This window comes from Microcebus murinus, chromosome 20 (genome assembly GCF_040939455.1).
Source record: "Microcebus murinus isolate Inina chromosome 20, M.murinus_Inina_mat1.0, whole genome shotgun sequence".
Classification (NCBI taxonomy): domain Eukaryota; kingdom Metazoa; phylum Chordata; class Mammalia; order Primates; family Cheirogaleidae; genus Microcebus; species Microcebus murinus.
In genome coordinates, this window is record NC_134123.1 from 18,924,894 (window position 1) to 18,945,400 (window position 20,507).

At 54.4% G+C, this 20,507-nt stretch overlaps 2 protein-coding genes across 2 annotated transcripts; both read left to right on the plus strand.

The window, feature by feature from the left end:
* The first annotated feature begins 4,236 nt into the window (after positions 1-4,236).
* Positions 4,237-12,585, plus strand: DPEP2 (dipeptidase 2). The gene is made up of 11 exons (XM_020282573.2): positions 4,237-4,391; positions 7,834-8,166; positions 8,493-8,619; positions 8,882-9,011; positions 9,096-9,237; positions 9,500-9,569; positions 9,686-9,862; positions 10,254-10,338; positions 11,294-11,369; positions 11,985-12,120; positions 12,220-12,585. The coding sequence occupies exons 1-11, from the start codon at positions 4,354-4,356 to the stop codon at positions 12,484-12,486; spliced, it is 1,581 nt and encodes a 526-aa protein (XP_020138162.2). The 5' UTR covers positions 4,237-4,353; the 3' UTR covers positions 12,487-12,585.
* A 3,081-nt stretch (positions 12,586-15,666) lies between these two features.
* On the plus strand, positions 15,667-20,054 carry DPEP3 (dipeptidase 3). Its single transcript, XM_012742319.3, has 10 exons — positions 15,667-16,050; positions 16,348-16,474; positions 17,139-17,268; positions 17,352-17,493; positions 17,762-17,831; positions 17,918-18,094; positions 18,396-18,480; positions 18,968-19,043; positions 19,483-19,618; positions 19,709-20,054. Exons 1-10 carry the CDS (start codon positions 15,851-15,853, stop codon positions 19,949-19,951), a joined length of 1,386 nt encoding a protein of 461 aa, XP_012597773.2. The 5' UTR covers positions 15,667-15,850; the 3' UTR covers positions 19,952-20,054.
* Positions 20,055-20,507: the final 453 nt, after the last annotated feature.

Sequence of the window (20,507 nt, forward strand, 5' to 3'; positions counted from 1 at the left end):
ACCTGATAATTTAAGATATTAAAGAAGTACTATTAAGGTTTTGGGGTGCTATAATGGTATGGCAGTTGTCCTTCATTTATTTATTTTCTCTCAGAGATGAGGGTCTCACTATGTTGCCTAAACTGGCCTCAAACTCCCAAGCTCAAGGGATCCTCCTGCCTCAGCCTCACAAGTAGCTGGGACTACAGGCATGTGCCACACACACCCCTGGCTGGTTGTTGTTTTTTAAAAAGAGCCCTTACCTTTTACTGACATATACTTAAATATGATGAACTAGATGTTCTGTGATTTGCTTTAAAATAATCTGTGGAAAGGGTGATAAAACAGGATGGATTGGCCAGGCCCAGTAGCTCACGCCTGTAATCCTAGCACTCTGAGATGCCAAGGTGGGAGGATCGCTTGAGATCAGGGGTTCAAGATCAGCCTGAGCAAGAGCGAGACTCTGTCTCTACTAAAAAGAGAAAAAATTAGCTGGGCATGGTGGTGTGCACCTGTGGTCCCAGGTACTTGTGAGGCTGAGGAGGAGGATTGCTTGAGCCCAGGAGTTTCACACTGCTGTGAGCTAGGCAAATGCCAGGGCACTTTAGCCTGGGCAATGGAGTGAGACTCTGTCTCAAAAAAATAAATAAAATAAAAATTTTTTAAATAAAAAAGAAACAACATGGGCCATCAGTTGTTAATCATTGAAACTGGGTGATTGGTACATGTGAGTTCAATATACTCTCCTCTCTACTTACCGTGTTTCCCCGAAAATAAGACCTACCCATAAAATGAGCCCTAGCAGGATTTCTAAGCATTTGCACAATATCAGCCCTGCCCCGAAAATAAGACCTAGTGATGGGTGTGGCTACGCAGCATATCTGCACAACCCATGCATTTCGTTGCGGAGCAGTAAAGAAGACGAGCAGCCCTTCTCATCTGCCCCATGAGAGCTCTTGTTCAACATGAGAGATTGGGGCCAATGGTTCTAAAGGAAATAGAGTCGCAAGAAATTCAGGATGGAATTCGGGGTTTGGAGAGTTATGATGATGTTCCAGAAGAAGACGACTTAAGTATATTTGAATAAATGTAGATTGTTGTACCATACTTAAAAAAAAATAACACATCCCCTGAAAATAAGCCCTGTCTTCTTTTTTTTTTTGAGACAGAGTCTCACTCCGTTGCCCGGGCTAGAGTGCCATGGTGTCAGCCTAGCTCACAACAACCTCAAACTCCTGGGCTCAAGCGATCCTTCTGCCTCAGCCTCCCGAGTAGCTGGGACTACAGGCATGTGCCACAATGCCCAGCTGATTTTTTCCTACATATTTTTAGTTGGCCAATTAATTTCTTTCTATTTTTAGTGGAGACGGGGCCTCGCTCTTGCTCAGGCTGGTCTCGAACTCCTGAGCTCAAACAATCCTCCCGCCTCAGCCTCCCAGATTGCTAGGATTACAGGCGTGAGCCACCATGCCCAGCCCTAGGGTGTTTTCTTGAGGAAAAATAAATATAAGATCCTGTCTTATTTTCGGGGAAACACGATACTTACATACTTACTTACTTATTACAGATAGAGTCTCGTTCTGTCACCCAGGCTAGAGTACAGTAGCAAGATCATAGCTCACTGCGGCTTTGAACTCCTGACCTCAAGTCATCTTCCCACCTCAGCCTCCCAAAGTGCTAAGGTTACAGGCATGAGCCACCTCACCAGGGTTCTACTTTGTTATATGTTTGACATTTTCCCTAATGAAATGTTTAAAAAATAAAATAAAATCAAAGCTTCTCAGGTGATGTCTGATATCCTGCCAGCTCAGGGATCCGGGAGAGCTCACATGATGGGCGTCACAGGAGGGCAGGGCTCCCCACATAAAAACAGGAAGTTTGGGGGGCTGTGGACAGGGTGTGCAATGAATGGCGTGTTGCAGAAACACATCTGTCGGGCTTCAGAGATGAGCAGGCTAGGTAGAGCAAAACAGACAGCAAGTCTGAACTTGAGGCTAAATGCACAGTAGAGGTTTGGTCAGCACTGGCTTCTAGAACCTGGTGTCACTACAGCCCCTCCTCCAGTGTGCTTATGCCAGCACATGTGATAACTGGACACTGGTCCAGCCACCTCACCGCACACCCCAGCAAATGACCAGCACCAGTGAGAGATCACTAGTGGGAGGTCAGTGGGAAACGGATGTAAGGAATTCGAGGCCTTTCCTGAGAGAGAGGCAGCAGCTGGAAGTGGGGGGCCTGGAGGAATCCCCATGTGACACGGTGAGGCCTGCATCACTGTGACCAGCTGCCTGGCCAGCAGCTCGATTTTCCCACCTAGAAAATGAGGCTGGAGGGCAGGGCACGGGGGATTCACGACTATAATCTTAGCACTCTGGGAGGCCGAGGCAGGAGGATCACTTGAGGTCAGGAGTTCGAAACCAGCCTGAGCAAGAGTGAGATTCTGTCTCTACTAAAAACAGGAAAACTTAGCCAGGCCTAATGGTCGGTGCCTGTAGTTCCAGCCGCGTGGGAGGCTGAGGCAGGAGGATCATTAGAGCCAGGGTGTTTCAGGTAGCAGTGAGCTCTGATGACCCCACTGAACTCTAGCCTGGGTGACAGAGTAAGACTCTGTCCCCCAAAAAATAAAAGAAAAAAGAAAGAAAAAAGAAAACGAGGCTGGAAAAACCCTATGCTGGGTGTTGTGAGGATTGAACCAGCGAAGGCATGTCAGACTGGTGGCACAGATGGGGGCACACAGGAACTGTGGCTGCTCTCACTGTCACGGGCACACGTGCCCTTGCTCTGTGAAGGAAAGGGAAGTGAAGCCTCCCGAGTGCCAAATCCACTCCTTCTCCAACCAATGCTGCTTGAGCCCTTGCCATGTGTAGGTGCCCAAATACCTGGCTGTGGCCTGTTGAGGTCACTTGCCAGCTTGGGCAGTGGCAGCCATGCCATACTGCTGCCATCAGGAGGAGGAGGGAGGAGAGGTCCCAGCAAAACCTGATCCTGAGAGAACAGAGGCTCACCACGTGCTTGTTTGTTTGTAGAGAGGATAATCAGCACAGAGGGTTTTGTTCATGGAGTTACCTAGATATGCCATCCCCCTCTGGGTGACACATTTCAGGGAGTGCCATCTGCCTCCCAGGGACACCCTTGAAGACCCTGCTGGGTCCAGCTCCTGTACCCAGGCCCCTCTAGCCTCCTTCCCCACCCCCAGCTGATGGCACTATCTTTGGCCGGGTGCGGTGGCTCACACCTGTAATCCTAGCACTCTGGGAGGCTGAGGTGGGCGGATTGCAAGATGTCAGGAGTTCGAAACCAGCCTGAGCAAGAGCGAGACCCCGTCTCTACTATAAATAGAAAGAAATTAATTGGCCAACTAATATATATAGAAAAAAATTAGCCAGGCATGGTGTAGTCCCAGATACTTGGGAGGCTGAGGAAGCAGGATTGCTTGAGCCCAGATTGCTTGAGACTCTGTCTCAAAAAAAAAAAAAAAAAAAAAAAAAAGAACACACAACAACATGGAATCCAATCTCAGAGCACAAGCTCCCAGCCTGTGGGCTTCACACCAAAACATCTGGGCCCCAGAAGCAGCTTAGTCACGCGCTTCAAGTCTGGCAGCCAAGCTCGTGTGACTTTGCTTTGGGGACCGTATATTCTGGATCTTTTTTTTTTTTTTTTTGAGACAGAGCCTCACTCTGTTGCCCTGGCTAGAGTGCTGAGGCATCGGCCTAGCTCACAGCAACCTCAGACTCCTGGGCTCAAGCGATCCTCCTACCTCGGCCTCCCGAGTAGCTGGGACTACAGGCATGTGCCACCATGCCCGGCTAATTTTTTCTATATATGTTAGTTGGCCAATTAGTTTCTTTCTATTTATAGTAGAGATAGGGTCTTGCTCTTACTCAGGCTGGTCTCAAACTCCTGACCTTGAGCAATCCTCCCACCTCAGCCTCCCAGAGTGCATCCGGCCGATCTTGTGCTCTTGAACTCAGGCAGAGCCCAGCTGTAAGAGGAGCTCAATGGTGCAGATGGGACTCAGGTCATCATTGTCTCCATCAAAAAGTCACCCAGGAATGTGAGACAGGCTGGCGAAAGTGTGGCAAAGAAAGGTGGGGGTGGGGAGAAGGTTGGGTGGAAGCAGGAGACAGAGACACACAAGTGGTTGCTGTACTTCTAGAAAGACAAACATTGGCTGCCTTTGGAGGAAGAAAAACGTGCTGGCTATGTGCCACTTCAAGGCGGGTGGCTTCAGCTTTGTGATTGGAGGATGTGTATCCACAGTGGCCAGGCCGTGCTCTGGCTTGGATGACTCTTATTCCTTGGAACTTGGTCTGAATCAGTCTGAATCTGGGAGCAGATCCAGCGTGAGTCTCCAGGACCAGGGGACCCTGGATGAAGGAGACCATCCTCTGGGCAATTCTGGATACTGAGTAAGACCCACCTGCACCCACCCTTGCACTCTGAGCACGTGAGGCGCCCTGTGCACCTCTAACTCACCCTGACTTCTTGCTCCCCTGCATGTTCTTGCGACACACGGGAGATCGGTAGGGGTGAGTCAGCTCTGTACCAGAATGGGCCTGGTCCTGGGAGAAACCCATGTCTATCACTGCATCCCCTGCACGTCTCCATTTATGGAGACACAGCACAGGTGAGGAATTACAGGGAGGAGCTGCTCACCCACCATTCCCTCCTGGCAGCAAGATTTCCTGTCCTGGCCCTGCCTCAAAACCCCACCAGTTGGAGGTTGAGGGAACAGCATGTGCCAAGGCCCTGTGGTGGGAGGAGGCATCGCTGATGTGGCCAGAGCTCAGAGAGCAAGGAGGTTTGTGCTTTTTGCTGAGACTACAGTCACTGGTGGGAGCAGACCCTCCAGGACTTAAAAGCCACAGAAAGAAATCTGGAATGTTCTAAGAGCTATGGGAAGCTGCAGAAGAACTTTAGGTTCAGAGTGTTTTAAAAGAGGAAGAGGTACGGCTTCTCCGTGGGGAAGGGACTGGAGGTGAGGAGATGACAGTGGCCTGTCCTGGGGAAGAGGCAGTGGGAACAGGAAGAAGACACACCTGGGAGATGGTTGGAGGTTGAGCCAGCAGGATGTGGAGACACCGTGAGGCGGGGCGAGGGGGAGACAGTGAGGAGGCCTCAGGCATGGCACCCACAGCCAGCTATGGGGTTGACCCCAGCTTCCCCGCCTCCCCCCCTGTGTCCACCTCTGCCAGCATCTGGGTCACTTACCCTCTGACCCCAAATTGTCCCTGTGTCACTGACACTGGGGGCTCCTAGGATAAGGCTTTGCTGGTATGTGCTTGTTTCTCCTGCAAGGGGTAGAGCACAGACATGGCCTTGGGTGAGGTTAAGGTGGGGACAGGCCACCTTGGTGGCTAAAACCTAAACCTAAACTTACCACAAGGCTAAAGTGTGAGGACTGAAGTTGGATGCTGAGGACAGTCGTGCTGCCCAGCTAACCTTCAGCAGACACAGTGCCCACCTTCACTGTCTCATCACAGCCTAGTGTTTCCCCCGAGTCCTGGGACATCAGACATTCGGACCCTGGAGAAAAGCTAAAAAAACCTCATAAAAGTTCCATTATCCCCACCCACTCCTGTATCAGCAGCTACCATTTGCTTGTTAGGTAGGTATCCCTGCCTACCTCTTCCCTGTTCCTCATGCCCCCACTCCTGGAGGCCTTAAGGAAGGGGTAGAACAAACCCTTTATCCACCACAACCACGTTCTTCACCTGGAGACCAGCAAATTCCAGAACTCCTCCTCCCTCCTGCCACTCGGCTGCATGAGCGGGTGAGAGGAGGACTGCATGAGCAGCAGTGGACAGTGGAGGGCAGGAAGGGAGCCAGGTGGGCATTGGGGTGCCCCAACCACCCCACTCTTCTCCGAAGCAGAGCACTAGTGGCCTCACACTCTGCAACGGGCCTCCCTAGAGAACCCTCCAGTGGCACTGGGCAGGGAGTAGACCCACCTCTAGCCAACGCCCTGGATCTGCCTGCCGTGGACAGCAGGCCCTGGGCAACATCAAGTGCACAGTCCCTAAAATACATCAAAGCTGGAAGCACTGTCCCTCCCGGTTAGCATGGCCCCTCCAGTCCCTTTGGAAGAGTTTGCTCATTTCATTGTCACAGGGCCTTCTCACCTCTCCAGTCGTGAGACTTAGGTCACTACCCATGCCCTAGTCAGTTCTGCCACCTGGGGAAGGTTGCAAAGGTGGAGCTGCTTCTCGGGGTGCCAAAGTTCAGGGCAGAGTTTTGAGAAGCTGCGGGGCAGGAGAAAGACAAGGTCTCTGTGGGTGACACAGTTTGGGCACAGACCCGAAGCCTCTCCGGTGGTAGGGCCTCTGGGAGAGAGCACATCCCTGTGTACGTGGGCGAGAGTGCTTGTGTGGTTGGGGACGTTGCTGGAAGAGGAAGCTAGGGTGAGGGGCGCAGGGCTGGGAATAGGGTGGGGCCTGCGGGGCAAGGAAGGGAACTCAGCCCGAGGTTTCTGGGAGACCTGGAGCCACAAGAGGCAGGAGACAGGGTGAGGGGAGCTGCAGAACCCAGGTGCCAGGCCTTTCCGTGGGACCCTTACTTCTCACCAGGAGGAGACAGGGGCTTCCACACGGAGGTAGGGAGGACCCTGGCCAGCAGCTCTTGAGGGAAGGTACGGGGCGGGGGGCTCCGCTGCTCTGGGATTACTTCATTTCCTTCCATTCAAATAGCTGTCTGGGGCCAGGCGCGGTGGCTCACGCCTGTAATCCTAGCACTCTGAGAGGCCGAGGCGGGTGGATTGCTCAAGGTCAGGAGTTCGAAACCAGCCTGAGCAAGAGCAAGACCCCCGTCTCTACTATAAATAGAAAGAAATTAATTGGCCAACTAATATATATATAAAAAAAAATTAGCCGGGCATGGTGGTGCATGCCTGTAGTCCCAGCTACTCGGGAGGCTGAGGCAGAAGGATTGCTTGAGCCCAGGAGTTTGATGTTGCTGTGAGCTAGGCTGACGCCACGGCACTCACTCTAGCCTGGGCAACAAGCGAGACTCTGTCTCAAAAAAAAACAAAAACAAATAGCTGTTTGGGTTCCTGCTCTATGGAGTAAATGTCCCCTGACCCTGGCCAGATGTTCGCTGGCTTCTCATCCCAAATGTCCCTCCATTGGGTCCTGGGGAGGTACAGCAGCGCCTTAGGAGGGAGCTCTTTGCTGAGGCTGATTGGGAAGGGCGAGGGGTGCTCCTGCCAGCTCCCAGCTGCTGGCTAGAGTCCCTCAGGGAGGGACATGGGGGCATGATAAAGCAACGGAGGGAGGTCAGGGACACAGGGCCCCATCCCGAATCCAGTGTGCAAGGGTTAACCCCTCATTTCCAGAGACTTTCTCCTCCTGCACTCCCACCCCACGCGGCCCAGCACTGGGAACCCAGAGCCCAGTGCACCGTGGTCAGAGAGACACAAGCAGCCCTGGGTGTGGCCGGGATAGGCCACAAGCAGTCGGGGACATGATGTGGTCGGGATGGGCCTCAGGGCCCAGGGCCAGTCTTTGGAAGAAGCGCCCCAGCACCTCTCGTGGAGGGCCAGCCTAGGGGCAGCGCAGGAGCAAGCTGGGTCCGCTCGCTGGGAGCAGCGGGGAAGTGAGAAAGGGAGGGGCGGCGGGAGCCTGAGCCGCGAGGCGCGTGGGCGCACGTGGCAGAGGCCTCCCAGCCTGCGGGGGCGCCTTGGGGAAATGGGCGGGAGGGCGCGGCGCCCCCTGGTGGCCGAACGGCGCGGCAGTCCGCATCCGTCGCGGGGTCCCGTGATTTCAACCCCTTCCTCGCGAGGCCTCGCCGCTGGGTGATCCGAGTCTTGGGTCAGGACTCCATCTTCGCCCTCTGCCCCTCGCCCGTCTCTGTCAGGCTATCGCGACGGTCACCTCTGCCCGCCTGCCTCAAGCTGCACAACATGCAGCCAGCGGACCTCGACGGTCCCCGCGGGCTCGGCATGCGACCTCTGCTGCGTCTGCTGCTCCTGCTGCTCCTGCTGCCGCCACAGCCTGGAACTCGCGCCCAGACCACGCCAGACGCCCCTAACGCCCCGACCACGCCCGGTGCCCCCAGCACGCGGGACACCCCCACCACGCCGGGTGCCTCCAGCACGTGGGACACCCCCACCACGCCGGGTGCCCCCAGCATGCAGGAGCTGCGAGAGCGCGCGCGGGCCCTGATGCGGGACTTCCCGCTCGTGGACGGGTGCGTAGGTGCAGCGTGGGGGCGATGGGGGTGCGCACACCCCATGGCAGGCGAGGGGGCCCAGAGAATGCAGGGCTGGCAAGGAGGCTCCGTCACACCATCCTTGGATGGCCCCTCATCACCCATGGGTGCTGAGGAAGGTGCCCTTCTCTTCTGTCAGCCCCTCTGTGGTGGGAACCCCCCAGCCCAGGCTTCCGGGGGTCTCAATATAGTTGGACAGTGTGGCAGTGTGCGGTGAGGGACCCCGGCCCATGTCCTGCCTGACCTGGAGGCCTAGGGGGTCCACTCCTTTGTCCTCGGCCTGACCTGCCTTGACTTTCCTCCAGCCACAACGACCTGCCCCTGATCCTGAGGCAGTTTTCCCAGAACGGGCTACAGGGTGTTAACCTGCGCAATTTCAGCCACGGCCAGACCAGCCTGGACAGGCTTAGAGAGGGCCTCGTGGGCGCCCAGGTACCACAGGGACAAACAGGGCATGGCTTCTAGGGAATCTTGGGGAGGGTGGGGGGGCCTCAGACATTACAAGTTAGTCACATGGGAACCCAGTTACCATAGTGACCCAAAAAGTGCCCTGAGGTCGATGCTGGGTGTGAAGGGACAAGGGAACAAGCGGTGCGTGTGGCCCCTGGCCCCACTGGGTTCTGTGGAGCCTATGAGAAGCCCAGGGAGCGCCAAAGCAGCCCCTGCCCAAGCCAACCCCTGGCCTTCCCCCCAGTTCTGGTCGGCCTACGTCCCATGCCAGACCCAGGACCGGGATGCCATGCGCCTCACCCTGGAGCAGATTGACCTCATCCGCCGCATGTGTGCCTCCTACTCCGAGCTGGAGCTTGTGACCTCAGTTGAAGGTAGGTGGGTTGGTGGGGAGTGTTAGGAATTTGGTTGAGCTACTCCAGCCCCTGAAAATAATCACCTGACCTACCTGCCCCCAGGTCTGAACAATACCCGGAAATTGGCCTGCCTCATTGGTGTGGAGGGCGGCCACTCACTGGACAATAGCCTCTCCATCTTGAGAGCCTTCTATGTGCTGGGAGTTCGCTACCTGACGCTCACGCACACCTGCAACACGCCCTGGTGAGCACTTGGTGCTAACTGTGGGCCCACTGAGCAGGGATCTGCCCTGGGATTTCACACTGACCCTGGAGGGGGGAGGGGAGCTGGGTTCTGGGGTTCACCAGACTAGATACAGCAGCGATCTTGTTCTGCTAGACACAGCCCATCCTGGGTCCCTGCTTTTGCTCCAGGAGGTTGTGGGGATAGAGGGTGGATAGAGCCTCTAACATCTTGTGGCCAAGGCATGGCCACCAATCAGACCACCTTCTGGCCCGTTCTGCAGGGCAGAGAGCTCAGCGAAGGACATCCACCCCTTCTACAGTAACGTCAGTGGGCTGACCAGCTTTGGAGAGGTGAGGATGCTGGTTCATACTCCACGTCACACAAATGTACACACCCCACCTGTTTCCTACATGTGTATATAACATATCTGCACCCCTGCTACTCTCCTCCCAATCTGTCCCTGCAGAAGGTGGTGGCAGAAATGAACCACCTGGGCATGATGGTAGACTTGTCCCATGTCTCGGATGCTGTGGCTCGGCGGGCCCTGGAAGTGTCGCAGGCACCTGTGATCTTTTCCCACTCGGCTGCCCGGGGTGTGTGCAACAATGCTCGGAATGTTCCTGATGACATACTGCAGCTTCTGGTGAGAAACTCCCTGGCCCTAGAACCTAAAGCAAGAGGAGCAAACGAGGAGCTCTTGGACCTGAGCCCCTACTCCCTCAACTCCCTGAAACCCCAGGGGGAATATCATCTGCCACACAAACACCCAGTCCCCAGTCTCTGAACTCTTGAATCCAGGAGTGAGGGCTTCTAGATGGTAAATATTCTTCTGCCCTTCAAGGCGAGTGCCTAGAACAAAATGCTTCTACCCAAACCAGGGCCTAGACTCCTCCATTCACACAAACCCAGAGAGGTGAAGTCTCCTCTCACCTTGGAGGCCAGGGCTAACCACCTTCTTCTGGGGGCTCAGAGGGTGGGCAGGCACGTGCTTTGCTGGGCGGACAAGCTGAGTGTCCATTTGACTACTCCTGCAGAAAAAGAATGGTGGCATTGTGATGGTGTCCTTGTCCATGGGAGTGGTGCAGTGCAACTCATTAGCCAATGTGTCCACTGTGGCAGGTAAGGCCCCCCCCCAGCTCTCTGAACAGCTCTGATTTGGACCCCAAGCCTTGGGAGGGCTTCAGGATAGTCCCAGCAGTTTGACCCCAAATCCAATGATGGAGACAGTATGTAGCACCTTGGTGCCACCTGGAACTGGAGACACAGAGTCAACAATGTGATACTGGCTGGGCGCAGTGGCTCACGCCTATAATCCTAACACTCTGGGAGGCCGAGGCGGGAGAATTGCTCAAAGTCAGGAGTTTGAAACCAGCCTGAGCAAGAGCGAGACTCCATCTCTACTAAAAAAATAGAAAGAAATTAATTGGCCAACTAAAAATATATAGAAAAAATTAGACAGGCATGGTGGTGCATGCCTATAGTCCCAGCTACTCAAGAGGCTGAGACAGAGGATCGCTTGAGCCCAGGAGTTGGAGGTTGCTGTGAGCTAGGCTGATGCCACGGCACTCTAGCCCAGGCAACAAAGTGAGACTCTGTCTTAAAAAAAAAAACAGTGTGATACTGATGGGCACAAGGGACGCAGGCAGTCAGATATGGCATACAAGTGCCAGTCACCTGCAGTCCACAAGGGCTACCAAAGCACTCTGCTCTGCCTCTGGACAAGGGCGTGGGCAGCCCCTAGGTCTCTGGGGTTTTCATCAGTTATATTCTTTGTTCCTCTGTCATCTTCTATACACCTAGAAAGAGCCTCCACAGGTTCTCCAAGAGACTAGAGTCAGTGAAATGGCTGAAATGGGTGGCTCTGTGGGTCCGTCCCAAATCTGAAGTCCAGTCTAGAGCCAGCTGGAATCAGTTCAGCTCAAACCTCAGGGCCCTCATTGCCACACGGGGAGCCAGGCCATGAGGAATTTGCCTGTGTGGCCTCCAGGCTGCATGAAGGAAACTCAGCAGAGTCCAGTCCCAGAGTTCCACCCCTGCCCTGCAAGCCCAAACAGCTGACTCTCCATCCTCCTAGATCACTTTGACCACATCAAAGCAGTCATCGGATCTGAGTTCATTGGGATCGGCGGAGATTACGATGGGGCCAGCCAGTGAGTGCTTCCCTGTGGCTCGTCTGGGGCTGTCTGTACAGCAGTGGGACCCTCACAGTCCCCATGCCCACTATGCTATGGGGCTCGTGGCCTTTAGGCCTTGACCTCCTGGCATCTCCCCACTGTTAGGGTCAGTCTCCTGGGCTCTCCTGTCTGTCTTCATCCCAGTGCCCCACTCTAGGGCATTATATTTGGCAAAGCCACCAGACAGAGCTCCTGTGCCCAGTCCTGGCTGCAGCTGACCCACTTCCTCTGTGCAGACTCGCCAAGGTCTGGTGTGGGCTGGCCATCCTCTCTGCACACGGCTGGGGCTGTGCTTGCAGGGCCAGCCCGGTTCTAAAGAAGCTTTTCTTCTTTTATAAGTGCGGGGAACATTTGCGTTCATTGGAAGGCATAAGTGTTAATAGTACAATTCAATGAGTTTTGACATATATTCAAGCATGTTTGAGGTGTCCTTCAAGAGTAGAAGGGCAAGGGCAGATCATGTGCTCTCTCCAAGTTTCCATTTCCCCTGTCTGAGCAGGGCTGGGGTTCCCGGGACCCTAGACTCTGGTTGAGTCAGGATCAGGGAACCTGGTCTGAGACCCACCGGGTGGCTGGCTGGTGGCCACACAGGTTCCCTCAGGGGCTGGAGGACGTGTCCAAATACCCAGTACTGATAGAGGAGTTGCTGAGACGTGGCTGGAGTGAGGAAGAGCTTCAGGGTGTCCTTCGTGGCAACCTGCTGCGGGTCTTCGGACAAGTGGAACAGGTACGCTGCTCGGGGCAAGAGAGTAGCCTGGGGGTCTGAGCAAGTGACATGTGTTGGGGGGAGCTGTGGATGCTGCTGACCACTGACTGTCCCTTCTAGGTACGGGAGGAAAACAAGTGGCAAAGCCCCTTGGAGGACAAGTTCCCGGATGAGCAGCTGGACAGTTCTTGCCACTCTGTCCTCCCGCGTCGGCATCAGAGACAGTCACTGGTTTCAGACCAGAAACTAACCAGGATTCCAACACATCAGACGCCCAGGTTATCATCCAGGTGGTCACTATCAAAGTCTTCCCCCAACCCAGCCCCAGGCCTTACAGTTGTTGCCACCTTCCCAGTCCTTATTCTGTGGCTCTGTTGTCCTAGTTAGTCCTGCCAGGTACCACTGTGGCAGCCAGGTATACCCCACAACGTTGCCCTGTTGTGTAGGCACAATCATTTCCTGAAAATAAATATTTTGGACATGGAACCGGAAACGAACATCTTCCTGTGCAGTGGGGTCTGGTGGCACAGACCCCCAATGCTGGGGGTTGGTGAGAGACCCTGCATTTCAGCCACCAATTGCTCAAGGAAGGCCTGTGGGTAGTGGCCTGAGGCGACCCAGGTGGCTGGGCTCTGCACTGGACAAAGGCAGTGGGCAGATCTCGCTGCAGGAGGGTGAACCTGCCTTGTGTTCCCTCTGGGTAGCTCGTCGCAATGTACATGGTGACCCAGTGACCAGCACCTAGGGCATCGTTCAGATTCCCAAGGAGGGGACCTACCTAGATCACAATGACCTTAGTTCCTCTTCACAAAAAGCCAAGAGTGCCAGGCTACATAATGGGCCACAGGCCTCCAGTGGCTGTACTGCCCTGGATGTGGGGACCCCACCCCCATCCCTCAGGGACTTCTCCAAGAGGCACAAGCTACTTAGGCATCTGCTCATCTTAACCCCAGGCCATGAATGGTAACTAATAGCAACTGCAGTAATAATAGCTAATATTGAGTGCTGATACTAATAATGGTCTATAATAAATAACATGATGATAATAATAGATAATGGCTAATAAAAACAATAGTTAATGCTGATAGTGTATGCATATCCCATGACTGAGCAATTTCACCCCGTATATATCCAATAGGAATGAATACATTATGTTTCCCCAAAACGCACATGAAATCATATTTATATCACCGCTATTCATAATAACCCCAAATTGTGCATTTCATTTTATTTTATTTATTTATTTATTTATTTTGAGACAGAGTCTCACTTTGTTGCCTGGGCTAGAGTGCTGTGGCATCAGCCTAGCTCACAGCAACCTCAAACTCCTGGGCTGAAGCAATCCTACTGCCTTAGCCTCCCGAGTAGTTGGGACTACAGGCATGCGCCACCATGCCCTAATATATATAGAAAAATATATATTTTTCTATATATATTAGTTGGCCAATTAATTTCTTTCTATTTATAGTAGAGAAGGGATCTCACTCTTGCTCAGGCTGGTTTTGAACTCCTGACCTCGAGCTATCTGCCCACCTTGGCCTCCCAGAGTGCTAGGATTACAGGCGTGAGTCACCGCGCCTGGCCTCCAGCTAATTTATATATATATGTGTGTGTGTGTATATATATATATGTGTGTGTGTATATATGTATATATTTTAGTTGTCTAGCTAATTTCTTTCTATTTTTTTAGTAGAGATGGGGTCTCACTCTTGCTCAGGCTGGTCTCGAACTCCTGAGCTCAGATGATCCACCTGCCTTGGCCTCTCAGAGTGCTAGGATTACAGGCATGAGCCACCATGCCTTGCCCAAATTGTGCATTTCAAAGTCAAATTTCAAGGCACCAAACACAGAAGATTATCTTTGTTATTTTTGTAGATGGGATCTTGCTACATTGCCCAGGCTGGAGTATAGTGGCTGTTTACAGGTCTGATTGTGGCACACTACAACCTTGAACTCCTGGCCTCAAGCAACCCTCCCATCTCGGCTTCCCATACTGCTGGGATTACAGGCATGAGCCACCACACCAAGCCTTCATAGCATTTTAATTAAAAAAAATTTTTTTTTCCTGTTTCTGTTCTTAGAACCAATTAATAGCATTTTAAACAGTAATTATAAACATTATCCCCTTTTCTTTCATCCTTTCATCTAAATCTAATATAGGAAACTGCTGTATGTGCAATGCTTTTGCACTTTTGTTAAACTGTTAGCAAAGTTGTCATTCATTATGTTGTTCAAAGTCACTTAAATGAAGACCTCCAGGGTGGAGGTCTCACCTCCAGGTGAGATTTATGAGGGACCAGAATAGACATTACCTTTCTCTGCCCTTCCTGGGAGGACCAAAGCTAGAGGCAGCTGGGTCACTAAGCCCCAGGCATGAGGAGGGGGCAGTGACCGAGGGCAATGGTCCCCAAAGGCCAAGCCCCTTCTGGAGGTGCCCAGAAGGGAAGGACCACTTAACAGGTAGCCCAGGTGGGAGAACAGGAGACAGACACAGATGTAGAAGGGGGGACAATTTAGATTCAGCCTGTGGCGTTGGCCCCTCAGCAGGACCTGATCCGGGCCAGGAGGCTCCAATGGTACCCAGATGCAGGTCTGAGATCCATTTCCCTTGCACCAGAGCTTTTGCAGCAGCAAATGGTGAATTACACTATCCAGTCCTCTGGCCCACCTGGAAACTACCTTTTCTCTGTGGAGGATTTTTGCCCCAGATGAAGCTATGTGTCAGACCAAACCACCTCGAGCTGTCAGTACCAAGGACCCTAACCTGACTTTGTCCACCACTCCATGCAAGAGGATCTGCCCCCGCCTCCCCACAACAGTGGAAGGCCCAAACTAGACCTCTGTCTGGGCTGGTGGCCAGCCTGGGGTGCCCTCTCTACTCCTCTGCCTGATACAGACCCCATCCTCCCAAGATTCAGCTACTGCTCTGGTGTGTCCCCCAACTCCCTGGGACTCTGGTCTGTCTGCATAAGTGCCACCCATGACTGCCCTCGGCCAGTATCACAATACCGAAAGAAATGAGATAGAAAGTGACCAGGGAGTAGGTAGACCTCTTCCCAAGAGAGACACTATTAATTAATATTTGGTGTGCATACTTCTCTGGTGGGGGGGGGTGTGTGTTAATATATGTACAGAAACAAAATATAATAGTGCTAAAATAAGGGTCTCCCATAAATATTGTTCTTAAATATCACTTTAACAACCCCACAGGGAATCTTTTTCTGTCAATCCAAACATACAGATCTATTATAATTCACTCTTCTGCATCAGAGTTTAGAATGTCATGGAATATTCGACCTGTTTGAGGGGGGGCACATGGGAGCAGCTAACGCCCCAGGAGGGCCTAGCTAGAGGGCGAAAACAGGGAGAGTCCTGGGCCCTTGCCAATCCCCGGTGTCCTCCCCAGTCTGTCGGTCCACGGAGCAAGCATGAGGGGCAGGTACAGGGTCCCAGCAGGGGCAGGGGCGGAGAGAGCCACGGTACATCTGGAGTGGACGCACGCGCATGCACCGACCAGCCGATGGGGGCGCCCTTCCATGGCTGCAGGGGCCGTGGCGCCCCCTGGCGGCCGCCCTGCGCGCGCGCACGCACGGAGTCGTGGATCCCAGGGGGTCCGTCGCCAGGTGGCCTGACTACAACCACCCTGCGGGGGCGCACTACTGGGTCGCCTAAATCGACGGCCTGGACTCCATCGTCGCCCTCTGCCCTTCGCCTGCTCCTCCCAGCCTCCTGTGACCAGTCCCTGTGAAACATGCAGCCCGCCGGCCTCGAGGGTCCCCACGCTCTCGGCCGGCGGCCTCTGCTGCGTCTGCTGCTCCTGCTGCTGCTGTCTCAGCCCTTAACCCGGGCCCAGACCACACCCAGCGCCCCAACCTCGCCGGGCACCCCCGGGGCCCAGAGCCTGCAGGGGCACGCGCGGGCCCTGATGCGCGCCTTCCCGCTGGTGGACGGGTACGTGGGTGTAGTGTGGAGCGACGGGGGCTGAGCGCACCCCAGGGCAGAGGTGGGGGTTGTGAGCATGCAGGGCTGGCAAGGAGGTGCCCTCCCCCATCACCCATGGGTGTCCTTCCTGTTACCTCATTCCTGGTGGAACCCCTCCTCCTCCAACCCGGCCTCAGGAGGTCTCCATATTGTTTGTGTGACAGAGGGGCCTGGTGGGATGGGAGAGGGGAGATCCAGGCATGTTGATTATGTCCTGTCTGATCTGGAGGCCACGTCCCCACTCTGACCTTGACTTCCCATCCCCAGCCACAACGACCTGCCTCTGATCCTGAGACAGCTTTTCCAGAACAGGCTACAGGATGTTAACCTACGCAACTTCAGCCATGGCCAGACCAGCCTGGACAGGCTTAGAGATGGCCTCGTGGGTGCCCAGGTACCACAGGGACAAACAGGGTAGCATAGCATGGCTGTTGGGGAATATTAGGGCCACAGAACCCTGGCTGGGCCAGCTTCTGGGTGACTAGGTACCATGGGACATGCATTGGCCATCATGGACCTTCTAGGGAGTGTGGGACCTTAGAGGCCAAGACAGGGGAGTTGCATGGGTAGCTGTAGCTGTAGTCCCAGCTACTAGGGAGGCTGAGGCAGAAGGATTGCTTGAGCCCAGGAGTTGGAGGTTGCTGTGAGCTAGGCTGACGCCACGGCACTCACTCTAGCCTGGGCAACAAAGTGAGACTCTGTCTCAAAAAAAAAAAAAAAAAAAGATTCAGTCTGTGGTTGGCCCCTCAGCAGGACCTGGTCTGGGCCAGGAGGCTCCAATGGTCCAAGGTTTGTGGAGACACAAGAAAATGACCAGAAAATCTCTGGTCAGTGTGGAAGCTGCTGGATATGGTGGACTGGCCTTGGGGCATTCACATGGCACACGGACAACAGTTCATGATGTGTCATGAGTCTGTTGTTTGGCTCCTGGCAGCATGAAGTGCTTCACCTGGAGCCACTGACCCAAAAGGGTACCTTGGGGACTGAGGCAGGAATAGCTGGCCTAAGGGGTTAAAGACCACCCTGGCCTCATTCTGGAACCCTGGACCTATCCGCAGTTCTGGTCGGCCTATGTCCCATGCCAAGCCCAGGACCGGGATGCTGTGCGCCTCACCCTGGAGCAGATTGACCTCATTCGCCGCATGTGTGCCTCCTACTCAGAGCTGGAGCTTGTGACCTCAGTTGAAGGTGGGCTGGCTGATGATGGGGGGTTAGGGTGTCACTCTAACGGTTCTGTTCCTGGGCTCTGACCACTGGACTCTACCTTCTAGGCCTGAACAGCACTCAAAAGCTGGCCTGCCTCATTGGCGTGGAGGGTGGTCACACGTTGGACAGCAGCCTCTCTGTGCTGCGCAGTTTCTATCTGCTGGGAGTGCGCTACCTGACGCTTGTCCACACCTGCAGCACGCCCTGGTGAGCTCGGCACCTGGCCAAGGTGGATGGTAGACGGTGTGGTGGGGAAACTGCCCAGTCCCTGGGATGGGCCTGGCCAGAGAGTGGAGGATAAACAGGGCCACCAAGGGAGGTTGGACTCCCAACAGGTCCCTCATATTCTTAGAAAGTAGCTGGCCCTGGGTCTTCACCTGTCCTGGAGGTAGGATGGATGGACAGACAGAGAGTCCCCAGGCTCTGATGGCCAAGGTGTGGCCAGCTAAATTGCTCTCGCCTGGCTTTCCTGCAGGGCAGAGAGTTCCACCAAGTTCAGACACCACTTCTACACCAACATCAGCGGACTGACAAGCTTTGGTGAGGTGAGGACTTCTATTATGTTGCCCACCCTTCCTACAGATATGTGCACACACTTTTGCACCCCTAAAAAATCCAATTGTCCCTGCAGAAAATGGTGAAGGAAATGAACCGACTGGGCATGATGATAGACTTGTCTTACGCATCGGACACCTTGGTGAGGCGGGTCTTGGAAGTGTCACAGGCTCCAGTGATCTTCTCCCATTCCTCTGCCAGGGCTGTGTGTGACACTTTGCTGAATGTTCCTGATGACATCCTGCAGCTTCTGGTGGGCAGCCACCCCCACCCTCAAACCCAGGGCTGGGCATGCTTCACCCAAAGATTCTTGACCCTGAACAAAGAAAGCTACCAGCCAGGTCCCTTGGACCTAAGGCCAGTTAGCCCTCCTCCCTCCCTTAAACTCAAGGCCAAACCAGTTCCACCCAGGGACCCACAAACCCAGAGAGGTGAAGCCTTTTCCAACCCCTGAAGCCAGGACTGAGTGCTGTCCTACCAAGGCCCCCATGGCATGGGCGGACGCCATTAGGCCAGAAGGGCTGAGCTGAGTGTCCCTTTGTCTATCCCTGCAGAAGAAGAATGGTGGCATCGTGATGGTGACACTGTCCATGGGGGTGCTGCAGTGCGAACTGCTTGCTAATGTGTCCACCGTGGCAGGTGAGCCCCACCTTGTTTCTTTGTGCGGCTCTGGCTGTGGCTGTGGCTGCCAGGGCCCTCAGGACAACTGCAGCAGCCTCACACACCTGTTGGGCAATGGACAGACCTCCCATCTTCACTGCCACCCAGATCTGGGGCCACAGAATCAGTGCTGATGGGTTTGATGCCTCTGTCTCTGAGTCTTATTTTTGTTCCCAATCCTTGAGCCTCTCATTCCCCATGTCTCGGGGCAGGACAGGAAGAGCCCCCATCAGGCTCTCAAGGAATACAGAGGCAGGGTGGCTCCTGGGCAGGAAAAGTCCCAAAGGGGTGGCTCTGAAGTCCACTGTAGGTCCAGTGACCAGCCTGCAGCCACATTAGGAATCGTGGCTGGCCATGAGCTACTCTGTGGAACCAGCCGCCATGGCCTGAAGTGCTAGGGACAAGGCTGGTCATAGGATCTAACTCCAGCCTCATGCTAACCTAACCTCTAATCTCTACCCCCTAGATCATTTTGACCACATCAGGGCAGTCATTGGATCTGAGTTCATCGGGATTGGTGGAAATTATGACGGGTCTGGCCGGTGAGTGCTTCCCCGGGGTTTGTTCCCATCCTGGGGTCCTCCCATCCTCAGGCCTTGATGACAGGCTCTGGTGTTCCAGCCTACCTGCACTCCACACCCCCACTCTTGAGGACTGTTCCCTAGGTTCTCCCTGTCCCTCCTGTGGCCCAGTGGCCCCACTCCAGACTGTCACACTTGCTAAGTACTCCCCTCCTCCAGGCAGAGCTCATTTGCCCAGCACGTGCTGCATTCCCAGCCCAGCAGATCTTCTGCGGCCGACCATCTGCTTAGCTAGCAGAGGCTGCAGAAGCCCAGTCCTCGAGAAGCTTCTAAAGTTGTATTCACTGGCCTGAAGACCTTGGCCTTCAGTTTCCCATATGTGTCTAGTGCTGGTAGACAGCAGGCCCTAGACCAGCATCAGGGCTAAGGTCCCACAGCTGGCTGGCTGGTGGCCACACAGGTTCCCTCAGGGGCTGGAGGACGTGTCCACATACCCGGTACTGATAGAGGAGTTGCTGAGTCGTGGCTGGAGTGATGAAGAGCTTCAAGGCGTCCTTCGTGGCAACCTGCTGCGGGTCTTCAGACAAGTGGAACAGGTATGCTGCGCTGGTCAAAAGGACGGTGCCGTGGTTTGAGGAGGTGAGGGATTGCCGTGGGAGCCCCTGACTGCTGCCTTCCACCCCCAGGTGAGAGAGGAAAACAGAGGGCAGAGCCCTGTGGAGGCTGAGCTTTCAGACAGGCATGATAGCAGGTCCTGCCACTCCCACCTTCTGTCTCGGCCTCAGAATGGAAACCTGGCTGCACACCTGGATGCGACCAAGTGGCCAACCAGTCGGGTCCTTCAGAGGTCCTCAAAAGCCTCCCCATACCTTGTTCTAGGCCCTGTGGCTGCTGCCACCTTCCCAATCCTCATGCAGTGGCTCTCGTGACCTGGCCAAGCCCCCTAGAAGTCCCTGTGGCAAAATCCCACAAAGTCCCCCTTCTAGTCCAGGCACAGGCATATGCCTGTAGAATAAACATTTTACACATGGAGCCAGGTGTGAGTGTCCTTCCTTCTCCATGGTGAGAGTGGGGCCAGGTGGGCTTTGGCAGGTGAGGCGTCTTGTGGTCTGGCCCCAGCTGCTGCAAGTGAGTGGTTCCCACCCACGTCCAGCTTTGGCTTTCTCAGGAAGGCCAGAGGCATCTTATCCAATTCATGCACTATGGCTGAGCTCGGTGGCTCGCACCTGTAATCCTAGCACTTTGGAAGGTGAGGTGGGAGGATCGCTTGAGGCCTGGAGTTCAAGACCAGCCTGAGCAACATAGACAAGACCCTATCTGTACCAAAAATAGAACAAATTAGCCGGGCATGGTGGCACACGCCTGTAGTCCCAGCTACTTGGGAGGCTGAGGCAGGAGGATCACTTGAGCTAAGGAGTTTGAGGTTGCAGTGAGCTATGATCGAGCCACTGCACTCCAACCTGGGTGGCAGAGTGAAACCCTGTC

What these genes read in the sequence shown, in the direction of transcription:
- DPEP2 (XM_020282573.2), top strand. Translation starts at nt 4,354, where the DNA reads ATGAAGGAGACCATCCTCTGGGCAATTCTGGATACTGA. An exon ending in AGGGCCTCGTGGGCGCCCAG is followed by an intron (nt 8,620 to 8,881) that starts GTACCACAGGGA and finishes CCTTCCCCCCAG; the next exon opens with TTCTGGTCGGCCTACGTCCC. An exon ending in CACACCTGCAACACGCCCTG is followed by an intron (nt 9,238 to 9,499) that starts GTGAGCACTTGG and finishes CCCGTTCTGCAG; the next exon opens with GGCAGAGAGCTCAGCGAAGG.
- DPEP3 (XM_012742319.3), top strand. Translation starts at nt 15,851, where the DNA reads ATGCAGCCCGCCGGCCTCGAGGGTCCCCACGCTCTCGGCCGGCGGCCT. An exon ending in GCTTGTGACCTCAGTTGAAG is followed by an intron (nt 17,269 to 17,351) that starts GTGGGCTGGCTG and finishes TCTACCTTCTAG; the next exon opens with GCCTGAACAGCACTCAAAAG. An exon ending in TAATGTGTCCACCGTGGCAG is followed by an intron (nt 18,481 to 18,967) that starts GTGAGCCCCACC and finishes TCTACCCCCTAG; the next exon opens with ATCATTTTGACCACATCAGG.